General features: G+C 40.9%; 2 protein-coding genes and 1 long non-coding RNA gene across 3 annotated transcripts; 2 read left to right on the plus strand and 1 right to left on the minus strand.

Moving 5' to 3' along the window:
- Nucleotides 1–9808: 9808 nt before the first annotated feature.
- Nucleotides 9809–12899, minus strand: LOC117847652 (uncharacterized). The gene is made up of 2 exons (XR_004638680.2): nt 12761–12899; nt 9809–10453 (listed from the first exon to the last, which is right to left on the minus strand). It is a non-coding gene; the product is annotated as an uncharacterized lncRNA (long non-coding RNA).
- LOC117847651 (19 kDa globulin) lies at nt 10447–11246 on the plus strand. The gene has a single exon (XM_034728892.2). It carries the CDS (start codon nt 10577–10579, stop codon nt 11108–11110), a length of 534 nt encoding a protein of 177 aa, XP_034584783.1. The 5' UTR covers nt 10447–10576; the 3' UTR covers nt 11111–11246.
- On the plus strand, nt 12846–15318 carry LOC117847650 (probable serine/threonine-protein kinase PBL7). Its single transcript, XM_034728891.2, has 5 exons — nt 12846–13215; nt 13662–13843; nt 13941–14130; nt 14230–14621; nt 14779–15318. Exons 1-5 carry the CDS (start codon nt 12846–12848, stop codon nt 15091–15093), a joined length of 1449 nt encoding a protein of 482 aa, XP_034584782.1. The 3' UTR covers nt 15094–15318.
- Nucleotides 15319–18520: the final 3202 nt, after the last annotated feature.

The following is an 18520-nucleotide window of genomic DNA, read 5'->3' on the forward strand; positions in this document are numbered from 1 at the left end:
TGAAGAATAGCACCACTCTTTTTTTCCGTACAACTTTCGGTTATAAGTTTCAAATCAAGTAACTTCAGCTCTTGCACAGTTACACCACATATTCATTCACCTTATCACCTAATGTTCATTTTTTTTTGGAAATTTTAGCTTTTTAAAAAGCAATATGGTATTATTTGTAATTTTGAATAAGACATTTAGTTGAGATGATGTTGGCATAATTTTGTGTTTTCAAGAAATGGAGGTCCGTAGGAGCAATTTGAAGATTTATATATCCTTATAGAGTGCGCGTGTGCTGCAACTAGTAGCAACGAACGGACGTGTGGCGTATATAGAGATGATGCTATCCGTTCATTCTTTTGTGCAGTCAGCCTGATCCTCTTCTGTTGGTAGCCTCCTGGTAGCTGATTAGTGACTGAACTTTGATTTATCTGATGTGATGACTGACTGGTGATGACTGAGCATATGCCCATTGCCAATGATGTTGCTGTTGCTTTATTGTTATTTTCATTCTGAGCATATGCCCATTGCCAATGATGCTGCTGTTGCTTGTTGCTTTCATGTCATTACCTGTCTAAGCATATGGCTCCTGATTTGTGCAGTTACTTGTTGTGTTGTTCTAATATTATTCTGAGCATATGCCGAATGCCAATGATATGTTCAACTCTGTTGTTTTGATTTATCTCAATTCTGTCCTAATTTCTGTCATTTTGCTACATGCTTTCATCTGATTCAGAATCTGAGCATATGCCCAATGCCAATGATAAGTTCATTCCTGTTGCAGTCATTTATATCAATTCTGCCCTAATTTATGTCATTTTGCTACATGCTTTCATCTAATTCAGAATCTGAGCTTATGCCCTTTGCAAATGATAAGTTTATTCTTGTTGCAGTCATTTATCTCAATTATGTCCTAATTTCTGTCATTTTGCTACATGCTATCATCTAATTCAGAATATGAGCTTATGCCCTTTGCAAATGATAAGTTCATTCCTATTGCAGTCATTTATCTCAATTATGTCCTAATTTCTGTCATTTTGCTATATGCTATCATCTAATTCAGAATCTGAGCTTATGCCCTTTGCAAATGATAAGTTCATACCTGTTGCAGTCATTTATCTCAATTATGTCCTAATTTCTGTCATTTTGCTACATGCTTTCATCTAATTCAGAATCTGTGCTAATTTCTGTCATTTTGCTATATCCTTTCATCTGTTTCTGAATCTGAGCATTAGCCCTTTGCCAATGATATGTTCATTTCTATTTTCTGAATCTGAGCTGTTCTTGTCAGGTTATTTGTAAGGCCAATGATACTTTCTTTTATCTATTTTTCTAGAAGACATGTCTTGGTACGTTGTCAGTATTGGTCGTCAAACTGGAGTGTACTCCAGCTGGGAGGCTTGCCATGATCAGGTGAATGGATTCAGGGGAGCATGCTAAAAGAAGTACAAGACCAAAGAGGAAGCGATGCAAACTTTTCATGGTGCAAAATTTGAAGCTACAGAGGTACCGACGCAAGCTAGACCTATTATGAAGAATGCCCAATGGGACTGTAAAGATATCTTAATGTTGTTAGAGGCTTTAATTATCCTAGTTCAAGCTGTAATAATTATGGTTTTAGTTTCAAAGTCTAAGTAATTTTAGTTTAGTTACAAACTCTAGTTTCCTCAAAAACTATGTTCGGCCCACTACGACTGGTAACTTCACCGGTTGAATGCAAGTAGTGATGGTAACCGCCTCTACGCGACCAACCAAACAATATCTATTTTTTGAATTTCGGGTTCGTACGTGTAACCAATCACCGTATCCTCGCGGCCTGGTTCAACTGAAACTACAACCAAACACGACCCCTTTGCATCCCCAGAACCTGGTTCCGGTCGGCCTGGTTCCCTGGTGCTAGCCAAGCTCCTCAAGGAAGAGAACCAATCACACCCTTCATCTCCAGCAGTAACGAGCCTGCCTGACCAGCTGACCTTACCCCTTCTTCGGCCTCTCTCTGCTTTGCGTTCTCACTCCCGTTGCCAAGCTGCCTACTCCAATCCTCCATCCTCTCCATCCTTCCTCTCAATCCCCACCAAAAATGGATTCGGTAGGAGTGATGCTCACCAGTAGGTTAGGTGAGCGAGCACCTCAGAGAAGGGGTGGGATTAGAGTCGTAAGGGTTTGGCGCTGCCGGTGGCAGTGTTGGAATTGGAGGCGATGTCTTTCAGAGAGAAGCCCGTACAAGATAGAGTAGCGCTCCTCGGCCACGATGGTGACGCCGCTCGCCGGGGATCGACCTTCGAGGGGGCGTCCATGAGCGCATCGAAAACGGGAGTGTCCTGATTTTGCCTTTTTGTCACTTGATTTTTTCAATTCAGTCGATTTGACGTGCTACTTGATACCCCCAGCCAGTTTATTCCCAGTTTCCTTGAAGATTTTTTGGGTGCTGCGGGTAGGGAATACAGGGATCAAAGCATAGGGGATCTGTTAAGCAATGTAGTTTCTGGGATCAGCAGCAAAATCCGGGTTGAGGTGAGATTCATTTTTCTCCTCAGCTGCATGTTCATTTGCGTCTCTATTTTGGTGCTACGGAGTAGCATATCTTAATAATAGTTCAGTAACATTCACATAAGCAAGTAGAAGCCTACATGAAATTCATTTGTGTTGTTGTGAAAAACCAATGATGTTTTGGCATGTCAATTGATGGCAAAGTACACATCTCATTTCAAAACTTAGGATATTATTTTAAAACTTGTCATTGGTGTTGTGTTGAGGTCCAACCCAAAAGAAATCTTAGGATAATATTCACAACTTACGATTAGCATCCTTCAATCCTTGCCTCATACTATTACAAATTTTGTAGCTATGTACAGTTTCAATCTCTTTAAATCATCCATTACACTATATTAACTATGTATGGATTTCTCATTTTTTTCTCAATCTGGATACATGCAGAATTTTAGCAATAATTTTAAGCTACGCAAGTTCAGATCTTTGATGAAGAACCTGACCAAGGACCAGAAGGATCTTGTAAGTCATGTGGGTTTGGTAGCATTCTTGAGTTTGATTGTTCAGAAGCTCCAGGTCTGTGTCTTTTTGGCTAGCAAAGAGGTTTGATGTCAACACAGATCCATAAACCTGCGGAATGGCTCAACCTTTACCATCAACCCTTTCACTGCACATCAAATGTTTGGGATCCTTGAGTGCATTTGGTGACAAGCAAAACCTATTCAAACTAGTGAGTGCATTTGTCCTTTTCTCTTTTTTATGTATTTGACGCAGTGAATCCTGTTCCTTTCTTTTACCAATTTTCTACTGACACACACATGTTACAAAAATTCCTAATCTACTTCTACTCTTTGATTCCTTTTACAGAGTAATCATGCTATTTTTCTTACTTATTGTTTTACAAATTACTAGACCTAATACAAAATGTTTTTTTTGAATATGTGTGATTACAAAGTATTAGATTCGAGAGGTAAGAAGTTTCAAAATGCACTACTGCAAAGTTTTGTTGCAATGAGCACTGTGGCAAAACCACCCAAATTAAACCGGCTTAAGTGTGCTAATCATCATCTTATTGGCTAAGAAGTTTCGAGAGGTAAGAAGTTTCAAAATGCACTACTGCAAAGTTTTGTTGCAATGAGCACTGTGGTAAAACCACCCAAATTAAACCAGCTTAAGTGTGCTAATCATCATCTTATTGGCTAATCCAGTCACACGCACTTAAAACGGTGTAATTCGACAGTTTGTCGGGTCAAGCCCGATTCAACCACTGAATACCTCGATCGAAATAACATGTAACAAGTCTCAAGAAGGTGAGCGCAGATGATACAACATGGTATTTCAGTTTACAAACATAGAGTTCCCATCTTAATTACAAACTGAGTTGGAAATTCATAACAGATTAATTTACAAACCGAGTTTGAAATTCATAACAAATTACAAGCCAGAGCTCTTAAATAAAATATAGCAGAAGTTTAAATGATAGAGCGCGAATAAAGATACATGACGACATGAGTAGCCCGCCAACATGTCATCCAACACGAGACCACCTTAAGACGAGTTCGGAGACCACTCAATCGACCACCCTTCAGGTAAAGGACGACCATCCTAAAGTTGACCGACAACCAACCCTATCATTTTTTCACTAAGACCTGAAAGTAAATAATAAAGCAAGAATGAGTATACTAATACTCAGCAAGATTTACCCGACTGTGGTATATACTTAGCCGACTCTTAGTATGTAAGGTTTTTGGCTAAGGGGTTTGTTTTGCCAGAAAGCAACTAAGAACAGATCCTTACTTTCAAGTTTTAGCATCCAAATTAAAGTTGAGCTAACCATTCTAAGTGAGCAACATTTTCAAAACTTTTCAGCGTGGAAAAATAATTGATTAGGTAACAACATCGACATCATTCTTATTTCTTTTCGTTCCACTTCTTACTACAATGTGACACAGAGCGGTAGCGAATTGATTTGATTTATTAACCTTGCAAGGTGGACTTATACACACGGCATATGCACGCCCTGTTGAGGCCAACCATGAGTTACTGACTAGCACACGAATAGAAAACAGGACCAACTCACTCTACAATCGCGCAATAAGGTACTAGGTTTTACCAGTTTCAACTACCTCTTACTTCCAGCATGTGTATAGTATAGTTCAAAGTCAATTAGCAGGGCCACAATGAACGGACCTTAATCGACACGGGTGGAGCGCAACCAACAACACTAACTTCAACTTCATTTCTATCTCCGCCTGGTCTCCAACTTTTCTTTCTTCAATGATTAATTCTCAAGTAACTTGCCATAATATCAAAAGGTCCTATGTCTCGCTAGCGACAGCCAATCACTCGACTTCTACCATTCTTAATTAAGCATAGTACTTCTATTGACCTACACATACTAGTATTTGAACCTTGGAGTCCTAGGAATCATGCAACTAAGGTTCCATTCAACTTCTAGGAACTTAATGCATAAAGTAAATACTTATTTAAGGTAATTGTATAGTTTTGAAATTAGGGGGTCATGCTCTGGGCTTGCCTTCCAAACCAGCCTTGGGCTCTTCTGAACTTTGGTTCAGGCCTTGTGGCGCTTCAACTTGAGAGGCTTTGAGCTACTCACTCTTGAACGCGGCGATCAATTCATAAATACCGTCGACTAGCGGGTTATCTACATGGCAATGCAAATGTATGAGTTGATTGAAAGGCAATGACACATGCATAACCTCAAGTGTAAAGAGTGCAACAACTCAATCATACATGGTTTAAAGATCATGTAGAGTATAGAAATATACTGCTATCTACCAAAAAGAAACAAATTTTGGAATGAACTATGGTGACAACATGCTAGAGGTTAAACAAAAGACATGTGCAAGTAACCATAAAGGTTTTGCTAGTAACCTTTTTAGGGATGAATATACTACTGATAAAGAGCATAAAATAATTTGTTGGCCTACAATTTCAGCAGCAAGTAATTTTAGTAAAATAACTAGTTCACAATAAGAATAATTATTCAGGGAGCATTAGTTGTTATCTGAACATGAATCATTTACAGGAGCTCACTAACCAAACAAACACCCTACCTTAATGATTCCAGCCAGGGGCGAGCCCACTTGTATTCAATGGTATTCAAATGAATACCCATTATTTTTGCACAGAAATTTCATATATATAATGTATACTAGGTATAGGTATGGAAAAAATAAAAATAAAGAAGCTAACATAGCTATTTCACACAAAAAGGCCCACTGGAGGGCAACTTCACTCTCCCTGGCTCATTTGCCCCCCACACCAACCATTCTGCTCACCCCCCCACTCTGACCGTCAGCGCCACCGCCTCCCCCCCCCCACGTTCCAAGGAGAGGCCTGTTGACGGTCAGCGCCGCACACAGGTCACTGGGGCTCCGTGCAAAACTAACCCTAGCGTCCGGCCAGCGGCGGCGCCCGGCAGCGGTGGTGGCGAGCGGCCTGCGGCGGCGCCCTAATCCCCTTCGGCTTCTACGCCCTGCGGCTGCGGTGGCGGGTGGCCTGCGTGGAGCTACGTCGCGGCGGCACCCAGCGCCCAGCAGGCCAGGTGCAGGCGGGCGCGCTACTGGCCAGCCTCCGCGTCTCAACTCTCACGGCGTCACCGCGAGACGGCGACAAGACTGCTCGGCGAGACCCCGTGTCCCCGACCCGACAGTAATATTCTATTCTTCCATTGTAGGCATAGCTTTTCCTTCCAAGAAGCTCATAACACGAAAATACTATATTTGACTGAAATATGTACGTCTCTATTAATAATGGAGAAATATTGTAGTACTGTTGAAAATTTCTTCCTATCTTTGATGAAAATATCATTGCTCAGCAAATGTGCTTTCCCTGAAATCATTTAGGAGAACAATTGTTTCAAGGAATAGTACTGGAGAGATGAAAATCTCTAACACAAGTCAGTCTCTCTTTTTCCCTCGTATGTTTGCTAAATTGAGTGATTGAATTAGCTTCTTATGTTTTTCCATTATATTGAGTCAGTCTCTCTTTAGTCTGTTAATTTTTTTTTTCTTTGCCATCTGCAATTTTGAATACCCATAGTCTAAATCCTGCGCCCGCCACTGATTCCAGCATTAATGGACTACCACAGAATTTATTAAAAATCAAACATGGTTAAACTGTAGATATGAAGAAGGGATTACAACTAGAGTTCTATCATTAGTTTAGTGCTACAAACTTTCCAGAATAGTTTTCAACACTAGTATATATTACCGTGAATTTATCAGGATTTTATGAGCACAAGAACTATTTATTCCAAAATAAGGAGATTAAAAAAATATGCATTTTAATAAGCAACAGAAACACATTTCACAAGAAAAAGTATTTTTAATAGGTATATATGAGCATCAAGAAGCCAACAAAATTTATTTTCCATTTTTATCATTTTTTATGATTTTATACGGATTTCCAAAGTTTCAGCCATTTTAACTAAAACTAAATTAGAAAAAGAAACGTTACTTTTGCAGATAGGTCCTTGGAATAAAACTATCCTAGCGGATCTGCCCTTTCTTTTGCACTAAAGCTCCTAGATCTAGCACTTAGGCCCCTTGAATATTTCCACCTTAGCACTTAAACCCAACACTTAATGGAATACCCCTTGGAACTTCTTTTGCTCTCACACATAACACCCCAACCGTCTTCCTCCTCGGGCCAGCTCACGGCCGCCGCCGCCGGCGCACCGACGCCCGCGTGGTGGCACATTCCCCCACCTAGATGACTTCCCTGCGCCTTGCCCATGACCTGGCGCACCTTCTCCCCCTCTTTTCTCCTCAAAACTCTAACCCTAGCCTATCCCTTGACTAGCGGCGGCACACGGCCTACGGCGAGCTCGAATCGAGAGTGGCAACTAGCCTATCTCCAATAAACCGTGGGCGCATCACGACCAGGAGCTCACCATGGATCAATTTTGGTTGTTGGTTGGAGGAGAAGAAGCCAGGAAGGGGTGGTTCAACGGTGAGGTGGAACTTGTGCGGGTGGTGGCAATGGCGGCACTGGAACTTCAAGCCCCGGCGATTAGGTGCATGGCGGCGGGCAAGGAGTGGTCGAGGAGGAAGCTGGGGAGGTGAGCTAGCTGTGGGAAGTGGGAAGTGGGTGGATTTGGCCGGCGGGTGGAATGGCTTGCTCGGTTCGGTTTGCTTTGGCTCTTGGCTGTGGGGGTGGAAGTGAGAGGGAGAGGGAGGGTGAGGCCGGCTGGGTAGGGAGGATAAGGTTGAGGCAGTCGTCGGTCTTGCCCTGTCAACCAGTGGCGCGGCCTTGCGTGGGCAGAGGCAAGGACGACGAGGAGGCGCTGGCGTGCCGTCAGCTGCATGGGCACGTCGGAGCCGGTGGGCGACGGGACGGCAGCGGTATGGGCATGCGCGGGGTTGACGGAGCGGTAGGGGTTTGACTGTGAAGGTCGCACGGGGCGGGACACGGGTGACGGCATGTGGTGGCGAGCCTGGCCCTGCCATCTGCGGCAGAGAGCAGAGGAATGGGAGGAGGGAGGAGTGACAAGTGGACCCGAACATTTTCTTTTTAAAAATAACTTTCCCCCCTTCAAAAGTGCAAGGTGCAGCTAGTAAAAAATCCCCCAAAAATACCCATTGGAAAGATAAATCGTAAAGAACAAAAAGAGACATGAACCAACTACAGAGCCCAACAGGTTTGTACAGAATTTGAAAAGGAAAACAATTGAAATCGAAACTTCACTTAATTTTTATCACTAGCACACACCACCCAAAAATTAAGCAAAACTCTATAAATTTATCATTTTGCATAAAGTATTTAAATAAAATAACATGAGGCATAGTTACATAGCAAAATTTTGAGTTACTTCATAATGTTGCATTTGAACAATAAACAACAATAAAACGGGTTTAAGCAATTGCTATGCCATGATGCTCATGTTTATGCAGATGATTAAGTCTAATTATAATTTAAATACCTGAGGTGTTACAAGCACAAAGTTTACAGTGTCTTAGTACAAAGTTCACAGTTTTCAGTATGAAAAGTTTGCAACTAGAAGTAACACTTCTATCTAGTATTACCAATATGTTAGAACAATGTTTACCATGTGTTAGTACAAAGTTCATAGTGCATTTTTCATTTTTTTAAATTATTTTCCAATGTTTTAACAATACATGTTCAGAGCAATTTTAAAAAGAAGTGTTTTTTCACAGGAAGAGGCAAAAACCCTGCACGGATGCCTATCTTACTTCATGTTGACATACCCATGCAATGAAAAGTATTGACTCTCTTGTAGAGTTAGAAAAAAGATTACTCGACATGCATGTTAGGTATCTGTACATATCGTTTTTGTTCATTTTAATATAACATTTTTGCAGAAGAGTTATACCTGTTCTCTTTTTTCAGAGTATCACCGTTGGCTTCTATCAATGAAGATGCAGCTTTTTCTGGATGAAAAATGATACCAACGTTTGATGAAGAACATGGACAAGCAGTTTTAGTTTTTGAGCTTCTAACATGCAATTTATAACTTGTTCCCCCCTCTTGCATGCTTTCCTATAATCTGACCTTGTAATATAAATCACTTTTGATGAGTTGTGTTTGTAGGATCATGCAATTTTCCAAGAAACAAATTGTAATCTTTGTTAAACACTACGAAAATTTAAGCTCTTGTAGTAAGGTATTTTCATTCTGCGGCGTTCAGTTTTTCCTTCCTTTATTCTAGAAAAACAAATGGTAATCTTTATTAATAAATATTATAGAAAATCCATGCTCCATTCTTGAAATCATGTATTCTGCTTTTATATGTACGTCAAATAATCCCCACAATCCCCCCGCCCGTTCACTCACCCACACACCCGTTGTTCTAAAAGAGAAATTGAGTACAATAGAAGGTAGAGGAGAATTGAGAAAAAAAAATAGAAGCATGGGACACAGACTGAAACGCACAGGGAATGGATCGGGCTACAAGCTTGACCAGAGGAACGAAAGACACATAGCTATGACAGGAGGAACCGGAGACAGCTATCCACCGTTACGCATACATGCAGCGGATTGGATAGGTGCCACTAAGTAAAAACCGCGTTCGCCGCTAGTGTTTCTGCCTGCGCGCGCCGCTACGAACCGAACGAGCGCTCGCTCGTCACAAGAGTCGCCCGGCGAACGATCGCCCACTAATGGTTCCCATTTATTTTTATTTTTTTGAGAGGTGATGAACTGACGGCACGATTAAGCCCGAGAGAAGAGGTGGGCACAGATCTTGGGCCCAAATGCTAAGCTCAGCTGGGCCTAAATCAGCTTGGCAGAGTAAATGCGACGCATGCGGATCTGCAATTCACATTTCACACAATCACACTCGATATAATAAGCTCCACGCAACAAGCCAGCATATCTATTTTCCTGTAAAAAAGCTACATGACACGATAACAATCATCAACTCAGGGCCAGCAACATCTATTTCCCATATGGGAGATGCGATTGAGTTGGCATGAGAAGCAACTTTGTAGTTCCCCGTACATCCTCCTGAAAGCTTGTCAAGTAAACCCCCAAAATTGTTTTGGTTTCAAACAAAATACCAGCTCCTTTGGTCACACTTTCTCTCCCTTGTACACTTCCCACGAGTCCATGACATCAACCTCGCCACATTCCCAACAACACCCAAAATCACCAAAAGAAGAGAATATGCAAATCCACGTGTCGGTGAGCACTGAGCTGTGAGCACACAGAAACGAGGCATGCTTATCCAGCAAACCAGCCTTGTTGACACTTGACACGTCCATCAACCACAAAATTAAAAGGCAAGCACCAGCTAGATACATCCATGTGAAGGTTAACGTGAAGTGTTCCCTTACCAACACGAACAGGGGCTTTACAAAACCTTCCAAAAATCTGTTCACAATGCTCCAGATAGCTGCAGTATTTCCCTTCTACAAGCATCGATCTTTTCAACTAACAGAGCGTGTATTTCACAACAAAGTAGCCAAAGCCATTGTCCTCAGCTGCATGCCTGCATTAAATAAAAAAACCAATCCCCTCACCACCATCTCATCATCAACCAAAGAGCGCAATTAGCCAGACCAAACAACACCAGCAAGGCAGCTACAGAGATCTGCCAGTGATCCGTGCTGAGATGGCCAAGTTCGTCGTCGCCGCCGCCACAGCCGCGCTGTGCCTGGCGGCCCTGGTTGCCATGGCCGCCGGCCAAAGCGGGTTCGAGCGGCAGAGGCTCAGGGACCTCCGGTGCCAGCGCGAGGTCGAGGAGAACCCTCTGTGGGCGTGCCGGCAGGTCCTCGACCGGCAGCTGACCGGCGGCATGCGCTACGGCGTCGGCCCGTTCCGGTGGGGCACCGGGCTCCGGATGCGGTGCTGCCAGCAGCTCCAGGACGTGAGCCGCGAGTGCCGGTGCTCCGCCGTCCGCCGCATGGTGCGCGGCTACGAGGAGGCCATGCCGCCGCTGGAGGAGGGGCCCTACGGCTACGGCGGCGAGCAAGGAGAAGGGTACTACGGCGGCGGCGAGGGAGGGGAGGGGTACCTGCCGTTTCCTCCTAGAAGGATCGGTCGCGTGAGGTTGACGAAGGCCCAGCAGTACGCCGCGGGGCTGCCGATGATGTGCCGGCTGGAGCCACAGGAGTGCAGCGTCTTCTCCGGCGACCAGTACAAGTAGGTGCGGAGTGAGGTGGTGCGGCGGCGTGCAAGAGCTTGCATGCACGCGTGCAAATCCTGAATAAAGTAGTTGTGACGTGGGTTCTCAGTTCTCACATTGTTGTGTGCTACAAATACAATAATGATGATAAGTGTTGAATAAGGAAATGTGGCCAGCTGGTACTGGTACGATTCTACATTTCTACCAGTGTAGGAAAAGTTCAGAAAGAATTCCAAAGGAATCACATGGGAATTCCAATAAAATCGAAAGAAATTCTGCATAATTCCAACGATTCAAACTGGACTAGTGATTGCTGATGAAATGGATAGCACAATTATGGAGTATAACACATTGATAAAAGTGAAAAGCATCAATATAAATCCAAGGTAGCCATCCAATATGATATTTTTATTCATCATATAATTATAATATTCATTTTATATATTGTCAGACTAGTCCTGATCAATTCTTCATCATGCTGTGGTTATTTACTCACCAATAAATATAGTGCTCATCAATATGTAAATAAAACTGCCCCATTCTACATTATTTCTTTGATAAAAATTGACAATTGCAAGTCTTGCAAAGGGAATTTGCAGCTCGTATTAACATCATGTAATTGGAGAGAAATTTTATACAAATAAAAAATTATGTAAATAGATGGACATAAAATATTTCGAAGAAATCAGGATCCAATTCACAATAAACATGCATCTTTCCCAATTGCATGGCTAAGCTTGACCACACACTCTTAAGGCCGCGTTTGGATCCAATTGTGGATTTTGAAAATCTAGATTTTAGAGGGATTTTGAGAATCCAGATTCTAAACAAAATCTGGATGGTGCTGTTTGAATCATAGATTTCAAAATTTGATTGTATGGTAGTTTGTTAAATAGATGTCTTTTATATCCTTGCTATCCAAAAGAGTGGACAATAGCAGATTGGATAATTATCTAGAAGGTTGATGGGAAAAATGATAAAATATGCATGCAAAATCTGGTAGAATCAATCTTTGAGCAGCTTCTGCAATTCTCAGAATCCAAAATCTAGATTGTAGAATCTGGGTCAGAATCTGTCATGTTTGGAGGGCAATCTAGATTCTGAATTTTGGATTTTGAGAATCTGATGTTCTCCGAACGGGGCCTAAATCGACTAGAAATGGACTAGAGTACTAGAGTGCATGGGGAATGCGGCGTCTCGGTCTGTGGACCTGGAAAATAAAAGTGACATGCCACACTCTTCATGCAACCGAATTTCTAGTGAACAACGAAATTTTGTCACAAACAATAGCGACATCTCTACCACGCATACTCTGAACGAATTTTCTATCCAGCCATAGTTGTTAACGGGCTCCATCCTACGCCTCTTCCTAATTGAAGCATAACACCATGTGCGCCATGCATGGTTATACACCCTGAGCTAATCGCCAGCCACTGGGTGAAAACAGACTCCTATTTCTCATGCGAAAGATTAGAGTGTGCCAATACAATTACTAAAACGAACAGCAATCGAGAGGAGAAACGAGCGGACCAAAAATGGCTTCTTGGCCAGAGCACTTTCATCCAAGGAAAGGTAGCAGCTGCCTCATTCCCAATTTACCGTCCACAGAGAAAGGAGCGCGTGGCAAGAAACCAAGTGGGAGAAAAATTAGAGAGAGAGAGGGAATATTACCTTTGCGTCCTCTTGCTGTTCTTCGTTTGCGTGCAGGGATCGGCACGAGGGTGCTCGCCCACTCTCGCGTCGATCCGGCAATTCCATGGGGCTACTGAGCTCGGCCAACAGATGTGGCTGCAAGAACCTCCTGAGCTGCAACCTCCTCAGATGCGCATGCTGCTGCTCGTGGATCCGTGGTGTCTGTGGCAGGGCGAGCAGGGAGGCCACACAAGAGGTGTCGGACACGAAGAGGAAAAAGAAGAGGAAGTGGTTTCTCGGCCTTTGTGGTGGGGCGGTGCGAGAAGTGGAGGAGCCGTTGGCATCATCAGAGTCGAAGAAGAAGAAGAGGAAGAATCCGACAACGATCCCTGAGAAAGATAAGGGCAAGTGGACAAAGAAGATATGGAAGAAAAAGAAGAGGAAGAACCAACAGAACGGGTTGGCAGCCCTAGTCAAAGAAATTTCGCTCTCAAGTAACACTCTAGCCTTCACTTTTCTTCAATTCCCTTGATTTTTCATCCGCATGCACGTATAAAAGAATATATTACAGTAAGCAACTGGCCATGGTCTTCTTCCACCAATTCTTGAAACAACAAAGTTGCAGAAGTAAAATGAATATACATGGTAGTAGCATTCAAGCATTGGATTGGAAAATTTTGACTTACAGATATCATCGCAAAAGGCTTGCTGCACTTCATAATGGGCCTCTTGAATTCCACTGTAAATCTCTCGACCGATGTTAAACATATTGAAAAAGATTGTTCAGAAACATATAATAAATAGCAATTAGCATGTTCATGAAAGTCTGTATGCCCATTGGCTATTGCCTTATTCTTGGACTTAATTTCACCCTGAAATTCGTTCTTGCCAAGCTAAAAAATTATGATTAAACCCAATAACAGTAATTTTTTACGTGCAGACAGTCCCAAGCACAGGGCTCAAGCAGGGGAGATACTACGGATCGGCAACAACAACATCCCTAGTAGGGTATTTACATTCCGTGAATTGGTTGATGCCACCAACTCTTTCAGCACAGAAAACTTGCTGGGTGAAGGCGGCTTTGGAAGGGTGTACAGAGGATACATTCCAGACACTATGGAAGTAAATAAGCATTTCTTCTCCAAATTCACCCTTCTACGTTCCAACCATTGTGATTACAACCATAACTTGTTGTTTATGTTAACTATGGCATGTCTAGGTCATAGCAGTTAAGCAGCTTGACAAGGATGGGTTGCAAGGAAACCGTGAGTTCCTTGTTGAGGTGCTGATGCTTAGCCTACTGCATCACCCAAACCTAGTCACCTTGCTTGGGTACAGCACCGACTGTGACCAGAGGATCCTAGTGTATGAGTTCATGCCACTCGGTTCATTGCAAGAACATCTCCTGGGTAATACAAACTCACAATCGACGATTCTTTTTTTAGGAAAAAAAATAAATGTACATTTGTGAATTATAGTTGTACCTGTTTGTTCATTGAATTGTACAGATGTCACTCCAAATTCCCAGCCACTATCTTGGCATACACGGATGAAGATTGCAGTTGGTACAGCTAGAGGCATTGAGTACTTGCATGAGGTAGCCAACCCGCCAGTGATCTACCGTGATCTCAAGGCATCAAACATTCTCTTGGATGGAAACTTCAATGCCAAGTTATCAGACTTTGGCCTGGCGAAGCTTGGTCCGAGCGGCGACAAAAGTCATGTCAGCACAAGGGTGATGGGCACATACGGCTACTGTGCTCCTGAGTATGCTATGACTGGCAAGCTAACAAAGACTTCAGACATCTATAGCTTTGGTGTAGTTCTCTTGGAGCTCATCACTGGGAGGCGAGCAATTGACACCACGAAGCCGACTCGTGAGCAGATTCTTGTTCATTGGGTGAGCTTTCGCCTAGCTTCACTTCTCATTCGAGCAAATATGCAGCGTTGAGAACTCTTTTTTTAGAAATCATATCTAACTGCACCCAATTAAATAATTCAGAAATCCATACTGTTAGAATTACAATGCTGCTCTTCTAAGTGTTGTTTATCTGCAGGCAGCACCATTCTTCAAGGATAAGAGGAAGTTTGCGAAGATGGCTGATCCGTTGCTTGACAAGAAATTCCCTCTGAAAGGTCTATACCAGGCACTCGCAATATCATCGATGTGCTTACAAGAAGAAGCAAGCAGTCGGCCGCTGATCAGTGATGTGGTAACCGCACTTACATTTCTTGCTGATCCAAACTATGATCCCCCAGATGACATCCAAGATCCTCTCCCCATAACAATTCCAAACATAGACATAGAACCTAGCCAAAAGGAAACTGGAGATGAAGAACAATTACAGCAAAAAGAAGACGAGAGTAGCTGAAACGGCTTCTGAAACTAAGAGATGATAAATCAAGCCAGAAAGGTCTGTACAGGATCCAGATGGCTCACATAGGCAGGATGTAACAACAGATCATGTTGTTCAATGAAACTGATGTATGGGGTTTGGTAGATGTAATCAATCTTTCAACAGAATTTTCTTGAAACTGATGTATGACATATATAGGCAGGATGTAACAACATATTATTTTCTTGAATGAAACTAGTGTGCGTGCTTTGGTTAGGCATAATCAATTGTTCAACATCAGAAGAGATATCCATGTGCTAGAATTGAGCCTATGATTGATGGTAATCCATGGTTATAAGCATTTAACGGCTACAACATTTTTCAGTTGTATGTAGATCATCATAGATAGAGTTTAGGATGTTCGCATGAAAAGGTTGCATTTGATGAAATGATATAAGAATCTGGATGCAAACCACGTTCACATAATACTAAATCGTGCATTTTTGTTCATGATAACATTTTAGTTTCCAATGAAAAAGTACTGTAATGGCACACTTCTATACCTACAAATGGAACTGCAGTGACAGCTAGCTGTTGATTTTCTAGCCTTCCCACATAAAGAAATACAGCTGAAGGAATCCTGAGTGCTATTTGTATCTACAGGATCAAAATCAAATATCCGGAGAAACCGTGACATGAGTTGGATTATTGGAATGTATCTTATTCCTTCATTAACCAAGATCAACTGTTGCACAGCTGCTAGTATCAACAGGCTAAGCTAAACATTAGTATCCATTATTTGCTAGAAAATCTCTTAAGTGTGGCTAATTCTTTATTGAGAGCAAAATACACATTCTTTGCAAATTGCTTGCTTATTACAATCTAAACAATATAACGATCTTACTATTACTAATTGGAGGTTCCTTTTGAAGCTTCCAGATGAAGCCACCTAGGATTCCTAGGTGGACACTCTAGAAAAAGAGAGAAATCCTAGAAATTCTCACAAAAAAGCAAAACATCCAACCATCAATCGATAGATTCAAATCATCATAGCCATTGGATCTATTATGTTTTCTAAAAAATTACCCACCTGTGCCATTATGAAAATAGCCTAAAGTAACCCCCTAAATCTATATATAAATTACCCACCTATGTCATTATATAAAATAAACTAAAGTAACCCCCTAACCTTCATCCAAATTACCTACTTATGCCATTATAAACAATATTTAAAATAACCCCCTAATTTGCAATTGAATTGCCTACCACTATTACTTAAGTTTAAACTTAAAGTAACCCCTTAAATTTCCGTCTATATTACCCACATATGCCATTATTAAAAATAACATGAGGTAACCCTACATTTGAATCAAATAACCTTAATTAAAAATATACAGCAATATATGATTCTAAATTGTCCATATCTTTCACTATTGGTATACGATATAACAATTAAGGTCTATACGCACGATTTGTGTCACCATTTATAAGGATATAAAATGATGATAATATAGATTTCTATGCTAAAATTGTATCTCAAACTTAGGGTTCATTAAATAAATTCAAGCGCATACCTACAATGCAAAGTGAAAAGTTAAAGATTATAAATGTGGTTAAAAATATTATAGAGTAATTACTAACTAAAATCGATCACAATTGGATGAATATATTAAGTATATATCAACATAAATATTATGTTCGAATATTTAACAAACGAGAGGTAGCTTATGGTAATAGTTTTGTAGCAGTGTAGTCTCATTTTTTTTCCATTGGAGACTCCGCAATAGTTCCCACGAGACAAACTAGAAAAAAGAGATAAATTCTCATAAAAATTAAAAACATCAAACACCAATCCTGTAAACTCTAATAATCATAGCCATTGATCTATTATATTTTCTAAAATGTTACCCACCACTGTCATTATGAAAATATTCAAAAATGAGCTCTAAACCTATATCTAAATTACCGAGCTCAGCTATTATAAAAAATAATCTAAAGTAACCCCATAATCTTCATCCAATTTACTAATACACATCATTATAAAGCATAACTTAAAATGTCATTCTAAAATTTTATCTACGTTACCCATGTGTGTCGTTATTAAAAATAACTTAAAGTAAATACCTAAATATTAATCTAATTATCTTCATGTGCATCATACAGAAATATCAAAAAGTAAACTAACATATGGTTCTAAATTATCTATTTATGTCATTATTAATATAAAAATACTAAGTTAAAGTATATGCACATGATGAGTACCACCATTTAGACTATTTATACATGTATGTGAGGAATCGATGAAAAATATTGATTTGTATGCTAAACATAGTGTATGGAGGATTGGAGGTGTGATACAAAATGGAAAAAGTACGAATATGGATGAAAACGTGCATAGAGTAATTATAAGAATCAATCACAACTAGACAAAGATAGATACATATATCTATATAAGTATTATGTTGAAGTATTGAAAAATAAGAGAGTAGTAGGTAAACAATTTTGATTATTAGCTAGGAGTTTAATTTTAAATAATTTTCAAATACAATAGCTTCTAAAAATATTAGTCCGTGCGGGAGTACGGGTTGATGTACTAGTTACCTAAAATCTTACGGGATATGTAGCATGGAAAGGCAAGTCCATCATAATGTTGCAGTTCACTGAAGTCCTCAGTGAACTGAGGAGTTGAAGGTTTCAGGTTTCTATGCCTAAAAGCCTGCAAACGCAAAGCCAGGAAACTCAAAAACATGTAGTAAGCAATAGTGCAGCTGCAGTCACTACTTAGAAGAATAGAGATCACCTTTCCTGCCAATGAAGTTTGTATCTGACATGGGTTTGCTAAAATCCCCATCAGGTGTTTTTTTTTTGAAACATTGGCAGGAGCTCTGCCTATTCATTTAAGAGGATAAGAAGTTTTAGCATTACAAGAATATTATCAGGTGTTTTTCAATGATAACCACATTGTCATGATCTTCATAAAAAATATTTAAACAGCACCGTCTTGTTTCAAGAAATTTGTTGAATATCATTTTTTTAAGGAACATTCTGTTGAATATTAACGAAAATACGAAATAGTAGTGAGAACCTTCAACAGAAAGGTTGCTGATTCAGGTCCAGAAATTGCAGGCATATCACAAACCAGTGGAACTAGACAACTCCAAATGTGCAGCAAGCTGAAACATCACCACGGCGTCAATATTTTAACCACCAGCAAGATATGTCTGAGAGCAGGGCATTGCTTGGTTCCGCCAATAACTCCCAAGTTGCTGACTGAAACAACCTGGTGAGCTAACAGGCAAAGCGGCAAACAATGTAAGAAGTACAAAGAAAATTAAGTTAATAGCTTCAAACGAAATACTCAAAAATTAATCTGGAATTCTGGATCCGCAAAAATTCTCACACCAAGTAACTAAGTAAGATGAAAATCACAGCTAACGTCTCAGTGCGTTGAATCAGTTAAATA

Source organism: Setaria viridis, chromosome 3 (genome assembly GCF_005286985.2).
Source record: "Setaria viridis chromosome 3, Setaria_viridis_v4.0, whole genome shotgun sequence".
NCBI classification, from domain to species: domain Eukaryota; kingdom Viridiplantae; phylum Streptophyta; class Magnoliopsida; order Poales; family Poaceae; genus Setaria; species Setaria viridis.